The 21,350-nt window shown below is 37.9% G+C and overlaps 1 protein-coding gene across 1 annotated transcript in view; it reads right to left on the bottom strand.

Moving 5' to 3' along the window:
* The window catches only part of fbxl17 (F-box and leucine-rich repeat protein 17), a 114,036-nt gene extending 92,763 nt beyond the window's left edge, over positions 1 to 21,273 (bottom strand). Inside the window, exons 1-5 of the mRNA XM_056729553.1 lie at positions 21,155 to 21,273; positions 18,932 to 19,623; positions 16,823 to 16,945; positions 16,199 to 16,456; positions 15,924 to 16,055 (exon numbers count right to left, since the gene is read on the bottom strand). Coding sequence (XP_056585531.1) covers positions 15,924 to 16,055; positions 16,199 to 16,456; positions 16,823 to 16,945; positions 18,932 to 19,603 — 1,185 coding nt within the window. The 5' untranslated portion in view covers positions 19,604 to 19,623; positions 21,155 to 21,273. The remainder of the gene's footprint in view (positions 1 to 15,923; positions 16,056 to 16,198; positions 16,457 to 16,822; positions 16,946 to 18,931; positions 19,624 to 21,154) is intronic.
* Positions 21,274 to 21,350: the final 77 nt, after the last annotated feature.

The raw sequence follows: 21,350 nt of genomic DNA, 5'->3' as shown, positions 1-21,350 counted from the left end.
CTGAGTCAGTAAATGGATCAAATCATTATAAAATGTTTAGTTCTAGAAGACCAAGTACACATCTTATGAAGCATGCTAGTACATTATAAAACGCTTAATGTCCCTTTGCAACGACATTTCATTTGAATCAACTTATAACATTTATTGGGGCTCAGTATCTCTGTCATTTGGCCAAAATCTAATGTTTTAAAAGATAAAGTGTGTATTTATGACAGTATATTATATAGACACTCTTCTCCACTAGTAAAACATTTATATAAAGTGTTTGTTGAGTAAAGAAAACGATGTAGATTTTCCCTTTATTTGCCTTAGCATCGCATACAAGCAGAACTCACGATTACGGCAGAGAGACGCTCTGGAACTTCCTTCACAACAGAGACCAGGTGGGTGGAGTTATGATGTTTGACTGACAGCTTTATGATCCAATTAAGTTTCAAAGTTTAGCCACAAGCTCTTTTAAACACTTTTCACTTGTTAAACATTCGCAAAACTCACAGAAAGACGTAAAGTCTGAATAATAGTTATCATTTAGGAAAAAATTAAAACATATGGAAAACGTTTTCACTCGACACAGACGATATGCATTATAAAATGTATATTATAATAATTATAATTGGGAGGGGGGTTTTACCAAAGGGATGCTTTTTGCCCTTTTCTTTAACAAGGGGGATGTCATCCCCTCGCATCTCCTTCAATTCCAGACCTGATTGTACTTTTTTAGTGATAGCCTGCAAAACATTGTATTGGTGCAAGAGATTCATAATTCTTGTATGGCAAAAATCATCAGGATATTTAGTAAAGATCATCTTCCATGATGATATCTAGTCAATTTCCCTTTTATATTTTCCCGTGAAAATATCAAAACTTTATTTTTGTGAATGGATGCAGCAAAATCGCCAACAAAAATGGCCGGAAACACACCTCCAAACTTCACTCGCTGCTGTAGATCTTTGGGAATCACCCTCTCAAGTTTGGTATCCATGAAGAGCTCAGAATTTAAGCTTTCAGGTTAATCTACTCTCCACAATGACATTACAACATAAACCCATAGAGAGCATTATGACAAACCTGTTTCTTTAGTTTTTTTATTTGCTACAGCAATTCGTATTAACAACTTCAATTTCTCAATATTGGGATTTTAGGACCCTCAGATTCCAGTTATTGTCCGATCCTAACAATCCGTACATCAATGGAAACTTTCTTTATTCAGCTTCCAGATGTTGTATAAATCTGAATTTCAAAAAATTGACCCATAACACAGGTTTGTTGTCTGGGGTCACATTTGTGTAGATGGTGTTGTTTAAGCATCATCTCATCCATCACATCTGGTGCTCTACAGAACCACACAAGACTGATTTTGAAATGGTTTACTTCTGACTAAACTTCTTTACTAATAAATCAATAAACCACGTATAAATGTTGAGAACTTAACAAAGTCACCTGAGAAATGTGAATTCTGTCATCATTTACTCAAACCTGAATGAGTTTCTTTCATCTTCACGACACAACAGAAGATATTTTGAAGAACTCGATTGACTTCCACTGTATGAACACCAAACCACTGAGACATTTCTCGAAATATCGTTTTTTGCATTCCACTGAATAAAGACTCTCATACATGAGAGAGAATAAACGACGGGAGAATTTTGATCACATTAACAAGAGGGCATCTGCCTGACGTCAAGCCGTTCGCTCAAACACACAACAAGTCTGTAACTCTGCTGAAAAGTTTGCGAAGAGACGCCGCGGCACAATTCAATCTGATCTAAATGAAAACACCGGCCCTTGACGCCTCTGCTGCGGAGCGCTGGAGCGTTAGCATCCCAACAAGACCAGAACAGCAGACATTCTAATAACAAATCCCTCCCAATCTCCTCATGACCAGCAGGCAGAACAGATGAAATCATGTGTTTTATTGCGGAGTGCCGGCCGGCCCGGCTCATCTCCTGCACCCGCGCTCCATTCAAATAAAGTCGTCTGACTTTTGTATAAATGAGCTCTGTAATGCTTTCTGTCAGCAAATCTGACTAATTCCCAGCACAGTAATACAGAGACCGCTGACAAACGCTGCTAAAGAAGAGGAGCCGCCGCTAGTCCACAAAGATCGCAACTAGCAGAGCTCTGCGTCCTCCCCGCATGTCTCCATATAATGAAGGAAGTTTTCAATCAGCGTGCCTTCCCAACCGTGCATGTATTAGGTTTCAACAGACGCAGTGCAGCGTTCCAGCCAAACCCCGCAGGAGAAATCCACTCCAACTTACCTGCGTCAAACTGACACGATAACAAGACCAGCTGGGAGAACAGAACTTCTGTACATCAAAAGTCTTAAGCTCGGCACTAAAACACACTCTAGAAAACTAAAGAAAGAAAAGAAACGAGGCCTTGTCGACGGTATCAGTGAGATTAAACGATGTGACCATGCAGAGGAATGTGACACAAAGACTTAAAGGGACAGTGCAATAAATAAATGACTTTGGTTTGAAACAATCTGAGGGCGAGTAAATGATGACAGATTTAGTATTTTTGTGTGAACTATCTCTTCAACAATCACTTCAAGAAATCAAGAACTCTTATATACTTACACGGGAGTAAAAGACACAGTTCAGACAAAACCTTTCATCATTTATTTCTCCTCATTTTCAAACCAGTAAGAATTTCTTTCTTCAGATCACAAAAGAAGATATTTTGAAGAATGTTGATCATCAAACAACACTGAACTCCATTCACTTCCATTGTGCGAATACAAAACCACCGAGACATTTCTCAAAATATCTTCTTTTGTGTTCCACTGAAGAAAGACTCACACACAGGTTTACAAACACATGAGAACCAATAAGATTCTACATCAAAAATAAAAGTACAGAATTGTTATCACTTGTGTTCAGTTGACGAAGAGAAGTCGTAAACATCTGAGACGATCTGACGTTCAGTGAGCCATGAGAGAATCGTCCTATTTGAATGAAGTATTGGTTTGTGATGTGTTGTGAATGAATCTGAGGGGCGTCAGAGGAGCTCTGGGATGTGTTTGGGAATTTGATGTCATTCCAGACTCTCTCCGGCTCTGCTTCAGGAAGGAATGCCCTGAATCTGATCTTCACAAACACACCAGTGAATGAGCGATGCCAAGAGGATAACAAAAACATCCTCTGCACTCGTGTTACTGACGCCGGCTTTCAGCTTTAACGTCAGAATTCAGCTTCAAGAAGAAATGAGAGGTGAATGTAAAACACACAGAGAGGTGTGGGTCCAAACAAGAACTGTTCTGTGATTGAGCCTGACGGCACCAGTGACCTTTACCTGACAATTCATAATACTCATGACCTTTTCATCATCAAGAACGACTGTCAGTCAACATGTGCTGCTCAGTTCACAAATCAATCACTCGACGACCGGCCCCGACCGCTTCATACCCGCTGTCCTCACGTCATGTGATCGCAGCAGCTGCAGCGCCATAAAACAAAGATAAAGGCACGTTCACATTTATTACACATTTCTCAAAGGTTCACAGTGTCATCGCTGTGATAGCAGTGTTTTGAGCATTATGATCTGGCTAAACAAACATTTCCAAAATCTAAACTCCAGACATCATGTGACGCATTCAAACACACATCTACAGTCTAAGGCAGGACTGCGTACTTCCTTCTCAGAGAAAACAATCCTAAACTGCTTTGCAATCAATCAAATAATTACGTCAAGAACAAAGGCTCATTATAAATCAGCCGTAAGTATATTTGCATAAATATAGTTTTGACTTTCCAAAAAGACATGTCTGCCGACAGGAATAATTACTGTAGTATACTTTAATATTTACTATAGTAAGAAAGAATCAAACTATTGCATTTTTAACCTTACCGAAGTTAATACTATAACATACATGAGCTAAGGTTATATGACAACTGTGATGCAGAAATGGTGCACAGAATGGCGGAATCAAGACATTAAAATGGAATTTGATGCATAAAGCATTTTGTCGCAAATTAAGAGTTTATCAGAAAATAGCACTGAACAGCCAATTAAATTAAATTTGTGCTTTAAATAACATCAGTACAGGTCAAGATCTGGTTTAAATAAGTAATCCGCCTGTTTTACATTATCTCACTTTATGGTGAGGATGAGAACATGTCTCCAGAGCGGCTCTAAGAGTTTACTTCATTTGAGCAAAGCTACTGTCAAACATGCACTAAAAAGCTCTTTGCCACAACCCTTCAAAATAAAAGCCTGGTTAACTTAAATAACTATGATACACCCGTATGAATAAACTAGAGTATATTATATTAGTTCCTTTTTTAAAGTTAATGTACTAGTCAAATGAAAAAAAATCTTAAACTTAATGAGATACTGGTTTATATTAACATAGTTGTGCATTACGCCATATTTTTCATCCATGAGGTTCAAAAACACTGTAGTGTCTATGTGTCTTACTATAGATAATGAGTAAATGCTATAGTATACTGAAGTATTTTTCACATGGGCAAAAATACATATAAACATTACTATTGTAATATTTAAAGAAAAGAAATCCAGAAAAAAATCTGCATTTGGAGAAATAATTTAATGGATTTCATAGGGCCATAATTGACCAAGAGTAGTAATAGTACATTACACTTTACTAGGGTAAACACTGGTGTATATGACAGTATTTTTTTTACAACTTCAGTCTGTGGAGGATGATGAGTTCATGGCTTTATCAGTTGAGATGTAATGAGTTTAACGGTCCTCAAACAGCCCAAAGGGAGAGCGAGAGAGAGAGAGAGAGAGAGAGAGAGAGAGAGAGAGTGACCCTCATTCAAAGTCTATCTATTTCCAGAGAACTGTAAACACTCACTCTTATCTGTGTTTACACCCACTAAGAGCTCCTCAACAACCCTCTTACCTTCCTTTGGTTTTACAGCTCAAGCCCACACAACTGTACAGTGCTGCATGATTTCTGAGCGGTGAAAATGTCCATGATTATTGTCCATTCCTGTTCAACACCTCACCTCACGATGTAAGAAGTTTTAGAGAAGATTGTGTAGTGTTGAATAGTGTCGTGTTTGAACGTGAAGATGTCCTGCTCAAAGCCTGATTGTGTCACATCACTTACAGACTCGCAGAACAGATGCTAAAGGAAACCCATCAGCAGTGAAACAAGAGGCGTGATGAGTCTGAAGTCATTTCTCACACTAATCTAAAGACTTCACAGAAGACCCTCACCAGCGCTCAAACTGAGGCTCGCAGCTGCTGCACAACACAACAGACGTTATGAGCATCCTTTCAAAACCACAGGCCGTCACGGACATCTCACCGTCCACCACAGGAGGAAACACATCAAACTCTGATGAACAACACATTCACTCATTTCACCGCATTTGACCCCAAGTTCACTTTTGGCTAGTGACTAATAATATTTAAAAATAACTATTTACATTTTATTTTATTCATGTTATTATTCATTTATATTATTATTTTACTGTATAATATTTGTATTTATTAAACAATATGTCGAATTTGTTGTATGTTCATTTGATCAAATAAACAATTAGTTGAATGTGTCCTGGGGTCTCATTTAAAGAAAGCGTATGACCGATGACATCTAGCGGTGGAGCTTGGTATCGCAGTCTAAATTCAAAATATTGAAGAGACAAGTTTAGCCATCCGACACTTCTTCTCGGTTTCTTTTGCTTGTCATCAGAAATCATCTACAGGCGCTCTATTGTTTGTGAATGTGTACCGGAAGTTAAGGGCCACATGATATCACCACATGATACACAACAAAATTACAAATAGAAGAATAAAAACAGAGATAAAAGCTCCAGTAAAAAAACATTTTGATAAAGAACTAAACTCATCCATCTATCAAAGAGTCATGAAGAGATTTTAATGAAAAAGTCTTTCAGATTCACCAAACACAACACAAATCAAATCCCCATTCAAGGATGAAAATGCTTTCAAAACATGCAGAATTAAAATCTATCCGATCTTACAAACAGAACCAGTGTGACACATCCAGACAAATCATCTTCACATGACATGTTGAAGGCGGTGAATGACTTGCACATTAAAGATCTGCAGTAAAAACAGAAACGACTAGGGATGGGTATTAAGATTTTATTAATATCAATACTGGAACTTATCAATACTGTTATAGAAACTAAGCTCTATAATTTGATGCAAAAACACATGATTTGAAAAGGTGAAGGTTCTTTATTACAGCTGAGCTTTAGAACTGCAGTTTACAAATGTTTCTGAGCAAACAGAAAATGACTCATAACAAAACGTGTGTGTTCCTTAGCTTTCCACTTACGGCTGTTAGGCTGTATTTCTTTTTACTTTCTGGTTTTAGGTCTACATAAACTGAAGTACTATTTTCTAAGCAAGTAATATTTTTTTCATTATATGTACTATTTTTTATAATTTTACTAGCACATTTACTTCAATTTACTAAAGTAAGTTAAAATAGTCGGCGGCCGAATTATTAAAAACAATGTTAGAACTTGTTCTCAAATAAAGGACTTTTATTTTGACGGGTTGCTGCAAAGGGGTGTTTGACGGAAGCTTTCTCATTGTGAAACACTGATTCTGAACGCTCAACAAGCTCAACCACGCCACTCTTTCACTCATTAACATGCAAAACAGTCAGTTTATAAATACATGGCAGACATCATATAGCCGTAGATATCACACATAAGACGATCAAACTTCAGCCATTCAGACGAGATTTAGGGATGGAAAATGACACAGCAGCCTCTAGTTCACCATTTAACACCCGAATACACAGAGATAAAACAACACAAGTATTGATAACAGTATGGTTTGTCATGAAGCCTAACGATACTCTGTTATCGACCCAATTATGTATCTGTGCAAAAAAGTACCGGTTCTCCGCACCCATCCCTAGAAACAACCCCTTCAGCTCAAAATACTACACTTAAAAACAAACATCCGGGGGGTGTAGGTCTTTTATTGCGTCTGGTTCATGGGCTGTCTGAGGTGAGTTTATAAATACTGCTTCTCTCTGGATTTCTGATGTGTCCTCTGTTAATTCTCTCTTCTAAGTGCTCCATTAATCGATTAGACATCAGTGTAGTATCTCATATCGGCCTCTCTGTGAGACGTGAGGAGGGAATACAAGGACGGGTTCTCTATGACTGTCCTTAATATGTCAAAATCCTGACACAAACATCACACACATCCTCAGAAGATCAAGTGTTCACCTGCAGGAGGTCACGTGACCTCGGTGACATCACAGTCTGGTTAATGCAGCGCGGGCGGCTTGTGTGTCTGTCACACCTTCATTAAACACATCGACCCGTCGCTCTTATTAAACACATTCATTATTCCTGCTATCGAGCGGCGGTAATAAGCTCCACGGGTCGCTGGGGTCGAGGGGTTTCACTGACTCTCATACTGTAACTTATCATTTCATCAAAGAAAATAACAACATGCCGAGATCAAATAAAACACCTACATGACACAACCTATCCTTTGCCAGAAACACACTGCAAAAAATGACTTTTTGTGCTTAAAACACAAAAATCTGCCAATGAGGAAAGAAAATAAACTTGAATTGAGTGACTAAGAAAAAGGTAAACTTTAATTCAAGATAAAAAAAATTCTCCCATTGGGAATTTTTTTTGCTGGTTTTAAGCACAAATTTACTTCAATTTCATAAGACTTATTTTCTAAGGTCATTTTGTTCTTGGTTCTTGATTCAAGAATCTGTAGACATTTTTACAGGAAAACAAGAAAAAAAAGACTAAGTAAAAAAGTCATTTTGTGCAGTCCATCTGGAAAGAGGATCTGGAATGGAAACGATATCTGCAATAAAAAATGGTTTCTGTTTTGAATTTCTATTAAGACAACAATTATTAAAGCAGCTCATTATTCCTTACGATCTTTTGGTCTGCTGTAAATCAAGTGTTTTGTGTCTAAATGGTAAAAATGTCGTTTTCATGATCACGTTACTATAATGTTATATTCCCTTTAGTTTCAACAAATGCTCTTTTTGTTTTCATAGCACAATGAACAGGATTCATCACCACACAAGCAAAAATCTACATTGAGTACAGACGTAATATTATCCAGCTGTTTATCTTTCACCATTATGTGTTTAACAGCTGGGAAAAATCCTCTTCAACAATGACACACATCGTTCAGTTCATCCGAGTAAACCGCAGCCAAAAGAATCAAAAACATTTGGCATGAGAATTTTCATGAAGCTCCGGGTCTTTTCCACACACGACCTCCGGCATGATTTCAGAAAGCGTGTTCTCTCTCTCTCTCTCTCGCTTCCCTTTACCTCCTTCAATTACAGAAGAGGAATGAATTAAATCTCCCTACCACACACGCCGAGACCTATATGACCAATTCTAGAAAATGAAAAGCGAAACCTTGCAGCAAAAGCAGGGAGTGAACGCACAACATCAGAATGAAGATTCCATACATACACATGTTTGAATGTGCAAAACCTTTATCAGCATTAATTCAACCTTAAACCTCGGTTCAATATGAAAACACACACTGATGGAGATCTATAGACGTTCTTAGAGCGCCTCCTACAGACACAACATCATCACAACACCCTCACAAGTTAACTGTCACTGTGGAGTCATAAAGGTAAGATGTCTTAACAATTATGATATTGAATTACAGGTATTTCACAGTAGAAATATCACACTTACAATAGTGTCATTGTTGAATCTGCAGTTTTGACAACAGACCTTTACAACACAAACAATGTGTTTTTATTTAAGCCATAACTAAAAAAATGCAGATGACTAACACAATAAAACACATTAAAATTGTGATACCACAATTATTTAATAAATATAAAATAGAGTTTTTAAAACTCTTAATTTTTTAGAATACCACAACATAAATTTTGAAGTGAAAACTCTCCACAAACCCCGACACAATATCAGACTGAATAATATCATATTGAAATGTTTTTAAAAAGGCGTTTTCTCTCGTTTAGTAAATGAATCACACTCAAAATAAAAGTTTAGTGAGGCAGAGAGTCTGAAACCATTGTGACTCGCTGACACATTTACATTTAACGTCAGTAATCAATGATTTGCCTTATTCTGAGTAAACTAATATGTGACCCTGGACGACAAAACCAGTCTTAAGGCTCAATTTTTCGAAATGTAGATTTTACATCATCTGAAAGCTGAGGAAATAAACTTTCTATTGATATATAGTTTGATATGATAAGACAATATCTGGCAGAACAACAAATGTTTACGAAGTCAGATATTGAGAAAATCAGCTTTGAAGTTCTTTATTACAGGCACTGTAGCAGAACATCCACTCACAATGTTTTTGTATACATTTAAGGTAGGAAATTTATAAAATAACTTCATGGAATATGATCTTTACTAAATATCCTAATGATTTTTGTTTAAAATATTGATTTTGATTTTTGTTTAAAATAAAAATCTGTAATTTTTAGTTATTACTACCATTATGAGTTTAGACTGATTAAGATCATCAAAAAGTTCTGTTTACATGCTCTGTTCTTAATCAGAGTATCGTCTACATCAGATTATTGTGCACATGTATATGTGGTCATTATGAACAGGTGACAAACCATCATCAACAACAACAACACACTGGTGCTGAATTATGTACAATATTATCAAAACAAGTGAAAATAAAACCCCTGGACTGACTCATCTTACTCCGCTCAAAGATCTTCTCACACAAGAACGTCCCAAAGTCCAAGAGCTCAGCAGAATCTGCTCTGCACACATGAACCTTTCACAGACTCCTCGTGTCCGACAGAGATTTTCAAGGTGTAATCCCACACGAGGATCTTAAAGAACGCTCCACCGCCTCTCATATCACACAAGCGGACATGACATTACAAAACCTCACGGCTTCTTCTTGTGGCCGTCAATGCCAATCGCTCTCTCGCTGTCGATACATGAAAGGTGCCCGCCGCCTCATCAATGGGTTTGATTACTTCCCTCCTAAAAAGTGATCAAACTCCAAAAAGAGTCTTGATGCCGAGAGGAAGTTGAAAGCGCTATCGATCGGCGGCGTTCAAAGAGGACTGCTCCAGCCGCCATAACAGAGAGAGAGAGAGAAAACACAACAGGCCTAATACCCCGACGCCCAAAGGTGAGGAGAGAAGTCATTGATGTGAGTTGTGAGAAAAGGTTTGGTGTTTAGTCACAGTTAAGGTCAGACACGTAACACAGGTGACATGTAGACAAATTCACCGTCTTGAACACGCTGGTGACATGAAAGAGGTCGTTCTCATAAAGCAGACGTCACATCTGAGCCTTCTGTACTCAAATCTGCCTGTATTTCAATATCATCGCAAGACGTTCACACTTCATCTCTTACCGCTTTATATCAAAAGAAAAGTGTTTGAAATCCCTGACTCCACACGCTTCCTCTCAAGATGTCTGAATACTGTCATATTACAACTTAAAAAAGTCAAGCGCACTTACAGAGTTTTATCATATAATTGACAAACGGTTCATTTATAATCCTTCAAACACACGTGTCATGTTCGTCTATATCTGGGGTCTCATTTATAAAGCTTTGTGTAGATTTAATTCACATAAAAGGAACCAGAACCTGTGCGTTATTCACTTTATAAATCCCTGACAGGAGGAGACTGTGCATACGTCAGGGTTATTATGGTTTAAAAAAATGACTAGTTTTAATTTTTATTAGTTTTGTAATTTGACATTTTATTAAATATTTTAGTTATTGGCCAGGTTTCACAGACACAGCTTAGTTTAAGCCAGGACTATGCCTTAGTTCAATTAAGAGATTTATGTCTCTTTTATAAAAAAGCTTCAGAAGAAAACATCACTGGTGTGCATCTTGAGACAAAACAATGGCACGTCTTCTGGGAAAGTTACATTCAGTTAAGGTCACACTAGTGAAACTAGTCTTAAACTTTGTCTGTGAAACCGGACCATTATGGGTTCAATTTAGACAAACCAACTGCAGTCTGATTGATATTAATTGGAATGCAAAACAAAAAAACTTTTTGGTTCGGACAAGAGAACACACTAAACTGACTCAAATACACATCTTGCATCATCTGAACAACTTCTGACAATATGAATCGACCATTTTGATGACATCATTCGCCATTTCAGCTTCTAATCAAAATTCAGGTTAACTTAACCCTATTGGCTGTTTTAAAAGGGGGAGGAGCCCCTCAATATGCCCCACCTTATATTGATATTGATGTTTGGAGCTGACAGACTGTGACTCTTCTGATTGGATCAACAGTGACCTGGACATTTGCAGAAGCTTTGCTCTTAAGTAAAGTTTCTTAATGCAAGACGACCAGCACATCTAACATTCCCAGCCAGAAGCATTAAAGGAACATTTCTCCATGTGAACGTCAGAGCAGATGCCGTCTCACCTCCCAGCGTTTCATTCAGCCTGACGTAAAGTGAAGTTCAGCAGTTCAGACCTGACAAGGAGACGAGTGGGCCAATTTAAGAGCCGGGGCTCTTTAGCGGAGTGAACCTGGCCTTACAACTCCAGATTTGATTTGGAGACCATCACGAGTCGGGTAATTGGCTAAACGCGCTGCTTAATTGCTTTTAGTTCTCAGGCTGCTTGCCCATAAAATGTGGAGGGAGGATAAAGAGAAACTCCGTAAATCTCAATGCGGCTTAAAATTGGATTTATCCACGCGACCCCTGAGGCCGGATCTCGCTGTAATGGCGCTCGGGTCATTAAAGGTGCGGCCCATCTGCATGAGGTATAAACACAGAGACCAGTGCGTGATTCCATTTAAGAACAACACAAATTTAAGCCAAACTCATATCACTTAACAAAAATATCTTGTAGAATTGACTTTTTTTAAGGTTTAATGAAGTAAATTTCTTGCGATAATTCAAGTATAACTTACTAACCAGAATAAAGTAAATTCTACTTCAAGTAAACAAAACAAAATGACGTTGAACGAAAACATGTGTCCAACTCAAACTTTACAGATCACTTACTTTCGTATAATAGATGGTCAAGTGAGAACTACTGGCATTAGCACAGTTACGCAATAAGTGAAATAACACAATTCAGGATTAATGTTGTGCCTCCCTCAACCTAGGCATGACAACAGTCTTCTGAACAACGGTAACAAACTTAAAATTAAGACCAAAAAGCTCCTAAATCTCGAAGATAAATCAACAAAAACATGAACAAGTCTTTTTTTTCTCTAAAACACTTCAAATAACAGTTAATCTGGAAAATGAATCTCCTAATGCAGTCAGATGCAAAGCATGCTTGGAACTACAGATCAAATGCCGAAGTATATACATCAACAAAAATGATTTATGTAGTCTCAACACAAAATAAATAAATCAGTAAACATAATTTAAGCAATTAATTGGGTTTAACATAATAAAATTGAGTTGGATTGACTTCATAATTAGTTCAATTAAAATAACTAAATAATTAAAATCTAAACAACCCAAATTTGTAGATTTCTTTTCTAAAATGTTTACGCTATTTTAACTATTTTAATCTGTTAAAAAAAAGAGGAACATAAATATATTAAGTATAATTAGAATAATGCAACATTACTGCTCATGCACACAAACAGATATACGAAATACAAAAAAATAAGATGCTTCCAGACAGAATAAATAACATCTCTTTCACAAAACGTTCTTTGTAGTGGACAAAAAAAAGTAAATAAAAGAAAATGTATCTCTTGAGAACGTTCAAGATATTCTTCTCCTGTGGCATCACGGCTTTGTCTTAAACTTCTCCAAAATATTTTTATATTTCGAGAGGTGCGTGACACCAGAGTTTTTATAGTTTGGGTTTTAGTTGTATTCATCTTTTTAATTAGCTTTTATTTTTAGATTTTTCGTTTTTGTGTTCATATTAGTTCAAGTTTATGCAACTCTGGTATATGCATTTGTCATTTTATAATTTATTGGTTTATTTTAAACATGGCAATAAAAGATTAATTCATTTTATTTTTGTTTATTATTATACTTTTACTGCTTAGATTTTTGATTCAACATTTTAAATGTTCCTTGAGTTAAGCTTTTAGGTCAATATCTTATTTGTTTCATTGAACAGGAACGTTTTCAAAGTTTGACTTTTTTGTAAACTAACATAGGTAAGCTTGCCTTACACAGACAGAGAGCACACAGAAACATCTCGCAGCTCTTTAACTCTTCAATGATCTGTTGTGGGAGGAGCATCTTCACATCCGTTCTATTCATCATTGATTGGAGGAGACAGATATGGGATCAGTTTACTCCATTAGGAGAGGAGAGCGGTGGGGGACACAAGCACGGCGCTTTATTGCAAATGAGTTGCACAATTGTGCGATCCGTCACAAAAAACATTCGAGCCGTCACAAGAGAGAGGAATCAGATGTCATGGGCAGACGGAATGGTGCCGGGCTTCCGTCTCAACAGAGGGTCTCTCTCTCTCTTTATATCTCTCTCTCTCTTTCTCTCCGTTACACAGTTTGGGTTTCATTTGGGATGATCATCTGTGTCTCCACTAACAGACAGCGTTGGGAATGAGTCAGTCTCATCCTCTGACAAACTGACACAGAGTCAAGAAACATCTAAAATCACTTCAGTAAATCCACAGAGTAATAAAAAACTGCTTTAAATCATTTCAAGTATGCTATAGACTGTCTCTTATCCTAGTTTTTCATTTCACTCGAGTGAAGCGTGTGACATCTGCCCCATCAACTGAACACAACTGCACATATCAAACAAGTTCTCCTTGACACTTCCACTGTCTTCCATTGGTTGGACAAACCGTTAGCCCCGCCCCAAACTCACACCCATTCACACGTTATAAACATCGAATCACTTCACCACCCTGAGAAAAGTTAACCACACTTTAACTATGCAAACTGCTTCATCTTAGGGTGAGAATTGTCTTGTTTAATTTAACGCTTCTTCACTTCTTAAATCAATATTTATATGCGGTGGTGATCATTACAAGTTCTTCCTCAGATGACGGTCACGTGATAAAAATGACAACAGGCACTTCAATGGCCCCGTCTTTTTTAGGATCAATTAATAGTCGGCAGGGAGGTATCAAGCCCGTTTACTTGATTTATGATCAACATTATAAACAATAAAGCAAGATATCCTTGACAAATTGAATTCGAAATTATAAAAAAATGGCCATCGCCGCAATGCACAGCATCTGCTAAATTGAACTATTTACTCAGTTTCACATTTCTCTCAGCTTTAAGTCTCCAATACTGCCATGAGTTCTTCCTGTGAAACGCTGAAGTCACGTGTGCATAGAGCCCATTAGCGTGTTCTGTACAGTACTGAAGACAGGTCACATCAAAACATGCACTTGCAAAAACGCTCCCAAATATATTTGAAGGTCAGACAGGTTCAATTAATTAATCATTAATATGCGACTAAATCATGGAAATTTCAACCCTGCACTCCATCATCCCAATATCTATCAGCAATATAACTATGGTAAATTATTTTGTAAGGGCATACACAAAACTAAATTCTGCCCTACAGTTTGTTTTCTCATTTAATACACTTCATGCTAACATTAATAATGCAAAATTAATGAGAACCGCAATCTACGCATGACATTAACATTCAGAACACAACAGATACAATAGCTTTTAATATACAGCTATAGCTAAGTTAAATGAAACAATAGTGTCCCGGGAGAGCTACATTATGCATAAATATAGATGAGGAATCTCCAAAATTCTGAACTGCTAATGCAGAGTAAATGACACTTTAGATTGTGTTCATTACAATGAATCTCTAAAGATCTGACATGAAACAATAACACCACAACACTGCCATCAACTGGCTGCAACACACATTCACACACAGATAAACATCATGTGCACAAAGCCTGGCCTTTAAAATGAAGTTGTGTTTGTTAACATTACAGGAACTAACACTGAACAAAACCTCCACACTAGTTGTTCATATTACTTCATGGTCATTTTAGAAATGTCACCATGCAATCAAACAGCAACATTCTGAGTGTTTTACACAGTGTTTATTATAAATGATTTATCTTGCACACCATTATTTATTTTTTGTAATCTATAATCAAAAAAGTTAAGCTCCTCTCCCCCTGTCGACATCAACTCTTCACCACATAAAACTAGACCGACCAATGGCCAGGCATTTTTAGCCCTCCCGTCCAGGCCCAACTTACAACAAACCAATTGAAAAGGGAAGGGCAAAATAAAGTCCCGTCCTGATTTTTTTATTTATTTCAGATACATGTCACGATACGTAAAAGAAGCCGATCGTATCTTCCGTTTCATGGTGACTTTAGCGTCAAAACATTTGTTAAAAATTAATTGAACTAACCTGAATGAACAACAAATAACGGTATTTGTATTAACATGAACAAAGATTATCACACAGCTCGGTAGAATGCTTGATTCTGATTGGCCAGTTGCGACATTTGCAGGATATTTATTTCCAGATAACGACTGCTCAAAACTAATAACACACGGTAACCTGGATGCACCAAATCATTTTGACAGGATTCTTTTGACAAATGAAATGACTAAAGGGCACTGCAATTTTCTATAGCAAATATCATCGAGTTATACGGACGCTGACTAATGTCACACACAAACAAGCACAATGAAAAACCCACTAAACTAGTGCTGTCAAACGATTCATCACGATTAAACCCATTCAGAATAAAAGTTTGGCTTTACATAATGTATGTCTGTGTACTGTGCATATTAAACACAGACTTTTATTCTGAATGCGATTAATCGTCCTACACTAAACACAACACATTGGTCTGTCTCATGCACTTATTCTTATTATTTTACATACATGTCGCACTGTTCAGCCCCGAGTGTTTTTTTCTCTGACTTGCTCAAACAAAACATTCACCTGTCGCGGATCCTCCGTTATAAAACAACACGCGTGTGTTCTCCTTTACATGTGCGTGAGGAAATATGAGTGTCATACCAGTTTATTTTCCTGCATGTAGATTCTCTGGAGTTTGGAGCAGCCCTGAGCCAACGCCACCAGCCCCTCATCACTGATGTTATAACACTGTCCGAAATGAACGTCCCGCAGGTCTTTGCAATGCTCGCCCAACTGAACAAAACAAGAGCAGGAGTTCAGTTCAGCTGGTCGTCACAACTTATTACGCCATATTAATAAAGCACAGATGTGAATATATCAGCTAGTTTAAACAACACAGATACAGCTTTCATTCTTTACACTGTCTGTAAACTCACCAGTTTAAGAGCTTGATCTGTGAGCTTGTCCTGGTTTCCAACATGAACTTTGTGCAGAAGTGGGCAGTGGACGGCGACGGCGCAGAGCGACACATCACTGAGCTGTTTACAGCGGTACGCCGTGTATTTAACCAGACCTCTACAGTTAGATGCCAGAGTTAAAACGCCCTGATCCTGAACGTTCCGGCAGTCAGAAATGTTGATCTCCGTAACGTTCTGTCTTCTAGATGCGATCTTCACCAAAAGATCATCTTTAACCTGCCATCAGAGACACAACAGTATGAGAACAGATTCATAGTGTTCATCACATAAGAAAATCTTTTTTACTGCCAAACTGTTAAAGGACCAGTTCAAACCTTCAAAACAAAAAAACCTTCAAAACAAAAAGTTCTGTCATCATTTCCTCACCCTCTTGTCTTTCCACACCTGTACAACTTTCTTTCTTCCACAGAACACAAAAGAAGATATTTTGAAGAATGTTGTTGACATTGCATGTTTCAAAATATCTTCTTTTGTGTTCTGCAGTAGAAAGAAAGTCAGACGGCTTTGAAATGACGTAAATGATGACTGAACTTTGTTTTGAAGGTGAACTGTTTCTTTAAGTATAAATAAAAAAACACAAACCTGCTGAAGGCCGCTGAGATCGATTTGTTTCCAGAACTGGAAGTCTAGGCAGAGGTCTCGCCAGTACTTGCACACCAGAGACGCTGCTAAACATCTCTCCTTCACCGACAGATGAGAAAACACCTGTAACAGGTACAGAGTTTGTCACACAAGCTCTTCGTCAGTGTTGGACAATTTACCCTCAAAAGGTAATTAATTACTAGTTACTAATGACATATTCAATAGTGTCTTTAGATTACTGTACTAATTACTTTCTCCTAAAAAGTATTTAATTACTTACTACTAATTATTTTCTTTATCCTACATCAAGGTTGATAAGTTCAGTGATTCAAGGATTTTAATTCATTCAAATAAATCATATTAAACTACATTAATTATTATTATTTACCGTCCGACACACTGCAAATGTGAGAATTGTACATTAAAGCACAGATTTTAAAGTTAGACTTTGAATTTTGATGTCAGTCCACTATTGCACACACATATATTACACACAGTATTTAGTTTACTTGCATCAGAAGTATCGGTCATTAAATTATAGAAAAATTTGAGTAATCCCTTACTTTACTTTCTTAAGGGAAATGTAATTAAATTTCAGCAACTCATTACTTACTAACTAGTGACACCCAACACTGCTCTTCATAAACCTGATGTAGGGCTGCAGGATTATGGGTATAATGATCCACACCATATTTTGCTCAGAGTATTAATCACGACTATTTTTGTCTGTTCATAACTTTTGTTTTTAATATCACTTAAGCATGTTTATTAGGTCTATACTTTACTAGGGATGTAACAATTCACCGTGAGCCCGTTAAAACTCGATTTTAATGTGTGACGATTCAAATGTGTTGAGGTGTGAACTGAATCACAATACATGTTTTAAACAGCAGGTGTGCACTGCAAACATAAACGTCGACATGCTGATATTTCTGAAATAAATAAAAATCCTGGAAGAGGACAGACAGTTTTAGTTTGTTTATATTAAAGAGAATTCTTTTATTATTAATTTGTATTAAAATTGCAATTTAGTTTTGATATTTGAAATAAAACAATTTTATTATACAAAGTGAAGCATTTAAGAAATAATGCAAGGAGTTGTTCATTTCTGATTTGTTTCAACTCATTTTGTAAAAAACATTTTGAGTAAATCGCATCAAGAGATCAGACTTGTGAATTGCATCGCATAGTGAGCGGAGTGAATCGTAACATCCCTATACTTTACAGCCAATGAATATATGTTATAATCCGCCGCCATTGATAAATCGTTTCTATTCACACTTGTCTGTGGGTTTTACAAAAAAGTATTAAAATAGTAGTAATACAGTGAATTTTTTTTTTTTCCTGTAAAGGGTGATGATTTTCTAACCTTATCAGCAGTTTTCATGCTTGCTTTTAAAACATTATTATTACAACGATTATGATCAGTTAATTGTGGAAAGCATAAATCGTTATCACTATTGAAACGATTAATCCTGCAGCCCTAACCTGATGTGTTATCAAATGATACATTTTATGTGAAAGTGTAAATATATTTTATTTAAAGGGGGCGAGAACACGTGTGGTTCTGTGTCTTTGGTGTGTTATAAGTTGCAAATGCATGTATTAGAACATGTAAAATTGCACAAATGAAAGTGTGGGAACAAAACATGCGTTCTATCTAAAAGCGAATGAAACACCTGGTGTAACCACACCCCCACAAATCTACATCAGTTAGTGGTCTGATCTGACTAAGACCGCCTGAATGTTCATGCAAGTAAGGTGGTGTACCTGACAGTACAATTGAAGAGGAATCTGATGTTCCAAATATGGTAAGAGGCATTTTTTTAACCTTAAATCGTGTTTACATTGAGTTACATCTAAAACAAACCATAATATTAGTTCAAGACATGTCATATGACCCCTTTAAGAAAGTGAGTTTTGTGGCAGCACACAGTTATCTCCCTTTATGAAAGCATCATCATTAGAGAGTTCAGCTCAGTGTTTCTGACTGAATGTAACTTAAGGAGGTCCATCAGTTTGTAAAATGTGAAGCTTCTAGTATTTACACATCATCAGATGAGTTTTATACAACAAAATACATCATCAGCACACAGCACATGGACAGACCTTGAGCAGTATAGATGAGGGCAGCTGGTTGATGTGAGATTGCTCTGAACTTTCAGGGTATTTTTCCTCCTCCGAGGCCTCACAGGTGGAAGAGGAGCTGGCCGCATCCGTCCCCGCGCCGCACCCGTTCTCCTCTGAGGAAGAAGATGAAGGCAGAGGACAGAGAGACGGCAGGAGGCACTGGTCATCCGATGCGGAGGCGTCTCCTCTCTCTTCTCCGTTCTCCATGGGCTCCTGGAAGGCACAGCGTGGCTGCTTGCGGGGCGCGCACCGCTGCAGCTCGGCGCTCTTGCGCTTGCACACCATTTCTGAATAGTCCGCGGCTGGGACGACGGCGCAGAAGAGCGCCGGGGGCGTGATCAGCTTGACCGGCACGGCGGACAGTAGACTTCTGCCCTGGGCCTCCCAGAGGGCCCGCTCTCCTGGAGACCGGAGGAACTTGGCGCAGTCGTCGGGCGAGTTCAACGCGGCGTAGTGTTCCACGAGTTTGGATGCCGCCGCCGCGCAGCCGCTCTCGAAGGGCCAGTCGTCCTCGATGCTTCCGCTGTTGCCGTGGACGATGAAGCACAGCATGCAGGGGCCCTGAAGGAAGCAATTCCTCCTCCTCTTCTTCTTGCGCAGCTTCCGTGTTTTCTTCAGGCTGTGAGCATTCTTGGAGAGAAAATGGCCCATATAGATGACTCGTGGTGACTCTGGGGAAGTTAAGGGACACAAACACGAGAAAAACAACTATGAGACAATTTAATAGCTTGTTGACATTAAGGCGGAATAATAACATTCAGAATAATTCAGCCAGAATCTAAAAATTCTTTGATCATTTATTCCCCTTGTGTCAAGTTTCTTTCTTCTTCAGAACACAAAAGAAAATATTTTTAAAAAGCATTGATTATTTAACCCATTGACACGGAGACATTTCTCAAAATAACTTATTTTGTGTTACGCTGAAGAAAGACTCGCATACAGATTTGCAAACACATGAGAGAATAAATGAAGACAGCATTTCAATCCCTTGCAGTGCTGGAGTAATTCTAACAGATCATTTTGCACTGACCTGTGATATTAAAACAGAATGAAGTGAATGTGATTTTTGTCAAATGTTTCTATCTGCAGCCCTGTCACGATTATGAAATTTGGCTGACGATTAATTGTCTAGAAAACAATAGAGATTATGGCGATTAAATGTCTGTTTTAAGGCTTTAACAGTATAACTATTAATGATAATTGATGTATAATATGATGAAAATATATCCAATGTTATTAAATATGGAGTGACATTAACAAAGAAGACAGTCTCGAGCACTAAAATACGAGGGTCTTGTGCAGATGAAGCACGTCTGGAAACAACTAAATGATGTGAGTGAAGATCAAGAACAGTGGATCTGTAATGCAGCAGATACTGCAGATCACTCATATTCTCTAAGTATACACAATATTTGTGGTTATCTGAAATGACGTCAAATACATGCGATGAGTGACAGCCAGTTGAACATGGAGAGTAAAGTGACACATCACTGATGTCTCGAGCAGAGATCTGACTGAAGATGTAAACACTAACTGTGACTGTAGTATCTGAGAGAGAAGTCTGTCACAGTCATTACTGCACGTGTCAATGTTATCATGATGACAAAAAGATCAAAGAACGAGTTTCGTTCAGAAAGAATGTGACGATCTTTCTACAAACATTTGACAAGCACATTCTTCACAAACAAGACCATACACACAACACGTTAATGTAAACAACACATCTAAGCCCTCACAAGTGTCACTGAACGATTACACAAACAAAACTTCGCTAACCTTAGGAAGACGATTTACACTAAACGTCAAAAATGACATAGGGACTGTCATATATTACAGCAAGTAAACAAGATGCAACTGACACGATTAACGACAAGAGCGTGATTGAAGTAGCACGTAAACACCACGTTAGTCCTTAAACACTGTGCCACACGTCAAAGTACCTGAGTGAGTATTATCATGACACCGTGGCTGTATCACGGTATTGTCAGAACACGTCATTGTAAGGGTTGTAAAGATACAGAATGAGTCATTTCATCAGTTAATAATACTCATGTTTGTCTTGAGTGTGTAATACTGCCGCTATCTGACAGCATGCATCGTATAAACACTCGTGTCTCTGCACACGGCTGTGAGTGATCCTGAGTGCTAAACTCCCTCGTGAGGTAAATAACCTTCATCTAATAACCTTTAAACAAAACCCACCAGCTCGCAACTCCGTCCCGCGCGCTCATAATCCGCGAAACACCGCAGAACACGAGCCCCGTAACCGCGCACGGCCCCGTCAACCTGCTACAATGCATCAAAACACTTCCGGAATTCAAACAACAGAGGAAATCCCGCCCACGGCTCGACGCTCATTGGCTCGGTCACCTGTCTGTATGGAGAAAATGACCAATCA

The sequence above is a fragment of the Triplophysa dalaica genome, chromosome 18 (assembly GCF_015846415.1).
Source record: "Triplophysa dalaica isolate WHDGS20190420 chromosome 18, ASM1584641v1, whole genome shotgun sequence".
NCBI classification, from domain to species: Eukaryota; Metazoa; Chordata; class Actinopteri; order Cypriniformes; family Nemacheilidae; genus Triplophysa; species Triplophysa dalaica.
This window is presented reverse-complemented; position numbering and strand designations above follow the sequence as displayed.